The sequence below is a fragment of the Tupaia chinensis genome, unplaced genomic scaffold (genome assembly GCF_000334495.1).
Source record: "Tupaia chinensis unplaced genomic scaffold, TupChi_1.0 Scaffold138136_1, whole genome shotgun sequence".
Lineage (NCBI taxonomy): Eukaryota > Metazoa > Chordata > Mammalia > Scandentia > Tupaiidae > Tupaia > Tupaia belangeri.
In genome coordinates, this window is record NW_006198035.1 from 461,091 (window position 1) to 468,398 (window position 7,308).

Genomic DNA, 7,308 nt, shown 5'->3' on the forward strand with positions numbered 1-7,308 from the left:
CCATCCCCCCTGGGGGGTGATTTCTCGCTTTCTGTCTCTATGTCTCTCTCTGTCTGTCTGGCGAGCGCACACGCCCTATAGCGAAAATCTCTCCAAAAAGAAAAAAAAAAAGAATTATTTATTTATTGGGACCAGTAGTTAGTGTAATGACTATGTCACTGGACTCCCACGTAGTCGGCCACAGTTTGAGTCCTGAACCTGGTGGCCTAAACTCACGCTGGGCGTGTGTGTGTGTGTGTGTGTCCAAGATTCCGAGAGGAGAATGGGGAAGAAGGGATTGTGGTGTGGCCATCCCTGCTGGGGTGTGATTTCTCGTTTTCTGTCTCTCTGTCTGTCTTTCTGGCATGCGCATGCGACCTATAGCAAAAACCTTCCCCCCACCAAAAAAAAATTTATTTATTTCATTCCATTTGTTATTAATTTTTAATTTGACGAGAGAGAGAGAGAGAGAGAAAGGGAAAGTGAGAAAGCAAGCTGCCAGGTCTGGAGCTCAAACCGTGGTTGGCCATGTGGGAATCCAGCACCTTTAACCACTGTGGCACCTGCTGGCCCCAGAGGAAAGTTTTGAAACTGCAGCTTAGAGCATCGCTCCCCTGATAACGCCCCATGGCTCTCATAACCTTGCATGATCAGACTGGATCTGGCCACAGGGACTTCCTGCAATTTCCTAACCCACCATGGTCTTTCTCGTTTCCAGGATTGTACCTAAGCTCCCTCCTCCATTTAGATGACCTTTTCTCTACCATCCTTTTTCTTTTGTAGTTCCTGTTTCTCTTTCCAAACAGCACAGACATCACCTTCTCCAGGAAGCCCTTCAAGGTTTCCCCTGCCAAGCCTAACTTCTCATGCTTCCCTCTACATGGCCCTTCCCCTTACCACACTGAAGCTGTTGACTATGGGTCTAGCTCCCTGACCAGCTGTGGAAACTCGAGGACAGCGCCCAGAGTCACCTGTAGCTGTGTTGCTGGCACCCAGTTTTCTCTAGAGAAGTTTTTCTACATGAAGACTTTTGTGCTGGTGGGAGAAGATGAACCATCCAGTCCTCAGGAAGCCGAGGTATGAATGGGGGCAAAAGGCTCCCTCTGTCTCTTTGGGGTCACACCTCCATGTCCCCCCACCCATGCCTGGACCTGACTGGCATACACTGAGACCTGCTCCTGGTAGGCCTGAGGGGGCCATGGACTGGTGGGGGAAGGGGCACCTCCCAGAACTGAGGGTCCCAGGCTTGGGATGCTCTGCCTCCACACTGATGCAGAGACCATGGGCCGGGAGGACCCAGTCAGCATGCACATCAGCCTCTCTGCCTCTCCTGGAAGGCCGGACGACATACCGCCACACGGGGCAGGTGCCTCTGCTCTTCAGGGCCGTAGATCCCCGGAGGCCGGAGCACACACGTCCGAAGAGTGCCACCTCCTAGGATACAGGGGAGGGTAGTCAGGGGCCTGGGGAGCAGCAGGCCATCTGCATCTCTCGGTCCTAACCTGGACAGTTAGGCGGCAAGGCTAGCCTTTGGGGTGTCCTCAGTCCTTGAGTTATTCTCTCAGTCAGTTAGTCATTTAGGAAGCACTGCTCAGAGTCCACCCCACCCCCCCATCGCTGGGTTCTGAGACGGATACCGTGAAGAATATAAGGATGCCTAAGAAATGGTCCCTGTCCCCACAGTGCTCCGGAGGCAAGTCCTAGATGTGAATACCTGCACGGTCCCTGAATTAACAAGCCCCTGACAGGTGATCCGCTTTGACTCTCAGAGTCTGACTCGGCTCATTTGACAGAGGCGCCCAGACCCACACTCCCTCATGCCCACCGCTCTTGTTCTTCCCTTCCTGATCATCAGTTACGTAGGACCACGCTCACTCTCAGAGCGGTCCCGCTGTGTTCCTCGTGCACTGAGGATTTTTCCCTTCAAGGCAACCCTGTGAGGTGGGAGCCGTTACTATTGCTGTTTTACAGATGAGAGAACCAGGGTTCAGAGACGGGCTCTGCTTACGGCCACACAGCTCGGCATGGTGGAGCAGAGAGGAGACCAAGGGGCACCCCTTTCCATGAATACTGCTGCTTCTCAGGAAGCAAGACTAACAGCAGACTTTGGCTTTTGGCCTCTCTGCCTTGGTTTCCTCATCTGGAAAACAGGTGCCTTGTAAGCAATGGTGGCTGTCTTTTTCTAATTTATTGATTTTGTTTATTTATCACTCGTATTTTCTAATTTGCTATAGGGCATGTGTGCTCACCAGAGAGAGACGGGGGGTAGGAGGGTGAGAGGGAGTGAGAAATCCAGCTGCCAAGTCCAGAACTCCAACTGCAGTCAGCCATGTGGGGGGTCCAGTGCCTTGACCACCATGCCACCTGCTGGCCCCAATGGTGACTGCTTCAGTTTCCAGATAATCCGTGGAGAAAGGAAAGGGCTGGAGCCTCCACATGAAAGCCTGAACGTCCGTTCTGCTCTCCCTGGTTTCTCTCAGCAGAGAACCCAGGCCATGATAGAGCCCCCACGAGGGGGCCCCATCAGTGAATGTATCTCCCCTCCTTAAGTCTTGGGAATACAGCTTGTGGGGCTGCCACAGATGACTCTTTTAAGTCCTGTCTTTAAGAACACCTACAAAATTTCCAGTTTATTCCCATAATTCATGTGTGTTTAGGATTTTTAAAAGGTATTTAAAATGTCTTATTTTGGGGGTCAGGAGATGGCATAGTGGTTACATCACCGGACTCCCACATGGCCAACAGTGGTTCGTGTCCTGGACTGGGTGGCTTAAAACTCACGCAGGGTATGTGTGTGAGCTTGCCCAAGAACCTGGGAAGAAAATGGAGAAGGGATTGCAGCGTGGCCATGCCCCAGGGGGTGATTTCTTAATTTCCCTTTCACTGTCTCTATCTTTCTCTGGCAAGCACACCCACCCCAAGGCAAAAACCTCTAAATAAATAAATAATAAAATGACTTATTTTGTAGGTTAATTGACTCCCAGCCCCAACTCCTTAACTGACCTAGAGTCTCCCGGGACAGCTTCCTTCCTGTCCACTGCTACTCCAGTGCCCAGGGGACTGCCCCTCCCCCGCCACCCTCTCCACAGGAAGTCCCATCTAGACTGTACCCTGTGCCTAACAGGGCACCCTTTGGGGAGCCCCCCACATCTGTAGGAGGTCTTAGGGGAGAAGTCACTCTAGAAGGTGGTCATAGGACATTCTCACCCAGGAGTAACTCTCAACATCATTGACACCAGGACCTAGAATCCGGAAGCAGCCTTGACCCTGTCCTTTCTAAGTTCTGGTAGTCATTTTTCTGGAACTGTTTTCCAGAAGTGATCCCCCATCTTTTAAGTATAAGTTTCCTTTTCCCCATAGATTAGCCAAGGCCTGTGTCCCCAAGTCATGAGTAAACACCTTAACTGTTCCATCCTCCAACGCCCCTCCTAAACACCAAGTCCCACTGCACTGCTGTAGGTTAAAGGGGGACCCCAAAAGGTAGGCCCACACCCCAGAACCTGTGACTATGACCTTATTTGGAACATGAGTCTTTGCAGATGTGACTAAGTTAAGATCATCCTGGTATCCAGGCAGCCCTAAGGCCGGTGACAGAAGTCCTTATGAGAGTCAAAAAGACAAAGGGGAGGAGAAGGCCATGTGAAGACGAGGCAGCCACAAGTCCGGGAATGCCTAAGGCTGCCAGAAGTTGGGAGAGACAAGGCAGGATTCTCCCAGGGGCTTCCGGGGGGCAGGCAGCCTAACTGACATCTTCACTTCAGGCTTCTGGCCTCCAGCATGGTAGGAAAGACACTTCTATTTTTTAAAAACAATATTTTATAGTCTATTTATTTATTTACTTTTAAAGTTCACTATAGAGCATGTGTGCTTGCCAGAGAGAGAGAAAGAGAGGGAAAGTGAGCCATTTATCCCCTGAGGGGATGGCCATGCTGCAATCCCTTTTCCTCCATTCTCCTTTTGGGATTTTGGATGTGCACATGCACACACACACACACACACACAGAGGCCTGGCCTAGCGTGTTTTCAAGCCACCGAGTCCAGGACTTGAACTGTGCAGTCAGCCATGTGGGATCTAGCCACCTTAACCTCTACACCACCTCCCTCTCGTTTTAAGCCATCACATTTGTGGTAATTTGTCATGGCAGACACAGGACACTAATACCCAGAGATGGGACGACACAACCACAGTCCTCTGTACCTGGTCCAGGGCCGTCCAAGTTAGAGAGACAGTGTCGGGGACCGGCTCGGAGAGTAGGGAGTGGAAACCACTCAGGGTGACCAGGCTGGCCTCCTGGAAGGCACGTATCAGGTGAGCTTTTGTAAACGGCCTGCGGCTAATTTTAACTCCAGGTCACCTGGCCAGGTGGGGGAGGTCGGACTGCAGCTGATGTTGGTGGCGGGCAGCCACATCACAGAGGGAGGGGCTGGGCCAAGGTATCCATGACTCTCTTGACCATGAAAAGCTGGGGACACTCATATAAATAATTCTCAGCCAGAGGATTAAGTGTCTGGCATGTAGCCTGCTGGTCTGGCCAGAGAAAGCTCCGGGTAGAGAAGAGAATTCGACTGCACAGGGCGAAACCCCTGGGGAAACAGCTGGACGCTCCCACTGGGCCCTAGGGTCCAGGACTGTCTGGCCAGGGTGATAGGGGGAGGATTTTAGGGGGAAAAAAGCCCATGCTTAGGGACCTACTCAGGTGTTAAGACTCCCCTGGGGTCAAATTCCACCTGTACCAACTAATACTTGTGTGACCTTGGGCTATATCAGTTAATCAATCTCAGTTTTCTTACTCGAAACTGAGGATTATAATTTCAAACATCCCTTGCTCTCCAAATCCTATTGGCTCCCAAATTTAGAACTGGATATGAATATCATCAGGAAGAAATTTACCTGAGGGCTGGCTCCATGGCCTGGTGGTTAAGGGAGTCAGGAGCCAGATTCCGTGTGTGTGCCTCAAATCCTGACAGGATAGAGGAAGGGAGTAGAGACTGCAGCGTGACCACGCCCCTTGGTGCCTTCTTCCTCCTCCTCTGGTGAGCACATGTGCCCTCTGGCAATTATTTATTTTTTTTGGAGAGATTATTTTTTGTTATAGGGCGCGTGCGCCCGCCAGACAGAAAGACAGAAAGCGAGAAATCACCCCCCAGGGGGGATGGCCACGCTGCAATCCCTTCTCCTCCATTCTCCTCTTGGGATCTTGGGCACGCACGCACACGCGCCCGGCCTGAGTTTTAAGCCACCGGGTCTGGGACAGGAGCCCCGGTTGACTACATGGGAGTCCAGCGACATAGCCATTCCGCTAACTGCTGGTCCCAGGCAACATTTTTGAAAAAAGAAAACAGGGTCCAACAGGTGGTGTGGTGGTTAAGGTACTGGACTCCCACAAGGCTGACCACAGTTTGATTCTCAGAGCTGGCAGCTTGAAAATCACTCAGGGTATGTGTGTGTGTGTGTGCCCAGAATCCCAAGGAAAGAATGGAGGAGAACGGATTGTGGCATGGCCATCGCCCTTCAATAACTGCAGACTGTTCATATTCCGTTTTTCTTTATAACCAGAAGAGGCAATATAATAGGACGGCCATGACAGATTTTTCTGGGAAGTCACTGAAGGTCAAGCTGCGGGGCCTCTCCCTTGCACGGCCTTTCTCATTCCATATTAGGTGTTCTACTTGTTTATCTAAAGAGGACCCCTGAAACTGGATCCACTTATATGCAGCAGAAAAAAGAGCTACACTTGGGTTAGGCCAGTTTTTTCCCCACCAGATGCAAGCAACATGAAGGTAGAGTCTGGGCTCGCCTTCTTCTGGCTGTACCCCTGGTGGGGAGCTGGCACATTCCAGGGTCTGGATCTGCTGAACAGTAAGTGGTCTTGGCCCTGGGAACTGCCCTTTGGAAAGCAGTCAGGCCTCAGACAACATAAGAGGACTTCAGAAAGTCTGTGGAAAAATGGATTTAAGCAATGAGTTTATTTTGGTGCAAAACACTTGAAATCCATTCACGGACTTTTCCCATAATATATTTTCCACAAACTTTTTGAAGACTTCGCGTATGAGCTAAAAACCAAACCACACCTGTATTTCGGGAGGCTGCAGCAGGCAGGCACGTTGGTGCGAGCAAGGCCCCAGGATACTCACCCGGTAGAGGCATCCCATTGGCCATGAGGGTCAGCTGGTCGGCAATGGCTTTGGTCCGTGAGTAGTGGTCCATGTGCTGTCAGAGGACAGGGAGAACAGAGCCACCAGATGGGGTCAGCGACGCGGTCAGCAGTGCCTACCCAGTCAGCCCAGCCCCAGGCCGCACCCTCCCTTCAGACCACAGGGTTTGGATTCTGGGCACACCCACTGGGAAATGGTCAGGCCCTGAAGCTGCCACCCTCTTCTCCTTCTGGAAGGGAGGACAATGTGGCTCCTTCCAGAACTACAGGAACAGAGGAGCCCTGGGCTCAGAGCTGTAAGACAACCAGGGAGCTCCTGTCAGGCCCACATGCCTGCCCGGCCATGCCGATGCTGGACACGCGTAGGATGAATTATTGATGTCAGTCGTCAGTGTTCACATGGTGTTTTCACATCCCTCATCTCGTTTCCTGCTCTCCACAGCCCCACGGTGATGGTGTTGGTATGTCCAGAGGAGGGAGGACACAGAGGCTCAGAGCAGGAACGTGACTGGCTCAGAGTCACATGGGGAGAAAGTGGCCAGGGTGGAGATCAAGGCCAGGTCTGTATGATTTCCAAGTCCTGCTGCTGACATGGCCAGTGAACACTGGACAAGGCTTGTACCACCCAGTCTGGGGGCCCTTCCTGCTGGGACTCTCCCTGAGTTGTGAGGCTGATTCTGGTTCTACCCAGCCCTACCCTTTGGGCTGTGGGGTTCAGGTCCACCGGCCCCACCCACCTCTCCTGGAAGTCAGGTACCTTCTCTAGTGGGAAATACGGCACAGAGTCCTCATCGCCCTGCTCTATGGGCTTCCCGCCGAATGCGACGTTGACGGTGCTGGTGTAGACGAGCCTTGGAACCCGCCGGCGGACACAGACTGCGGTGACAGGTGCATACAGCAACCACCATGTATACACACAGAGAGAGACACACACACAGGCCAAATGTGAGCAGGGCATTGGCTGAGGAGGTGCCCACAGGGCCTTCCGCAGGCAAACCCACCAATCTCTACCCATCTCTGACACACATCCTGGCCCTCAGGACTCTCGGCATCCAGAGCTGCTTAACTTGAGGTACATGTCAAATTGCTGCTGCATGGACCCCTGGGGGCAGGCCTGCTCACGCTTCCTTCTCAATGCGGCTTTTCCCCCTGAGATACTTGCCAGGGCCAGATC

At 52.3% G+C, this 7,308-nt stretch overlaps 1 protein-coding gene across 1 annotated transcript in view; it reads right to left on the reverse strand.

Moving 5' to 3' along the window:
• The window catches only part of SDR42E2 (short chain dehydrogenase/reductase family 42E, member 2), a 25,877-nt gene that overhangs the window by 10,142 nt on the left and 8,427 nt on the right, over positions 1-7,308 (reverse strand). The window contains exons 3-5 of the mRNA XM_027765401.1: positions 6,892-7,010; positions 6,115-6,190; positions 1,331-1,413 (exon numbers count right to left, since the gene is read on the reverse strand). Coding sequence (XP_027621202.1) covers positions 1,331-1,413; positions 6,115-6,190; positions 6,892-7,010 — 278 coding nt within the window. The remainder of the gene's footprint in view (positions 1-1,330; positions 1,414-6,114; positions 6,191-6,891; positions 7,011-7,308) is intronic.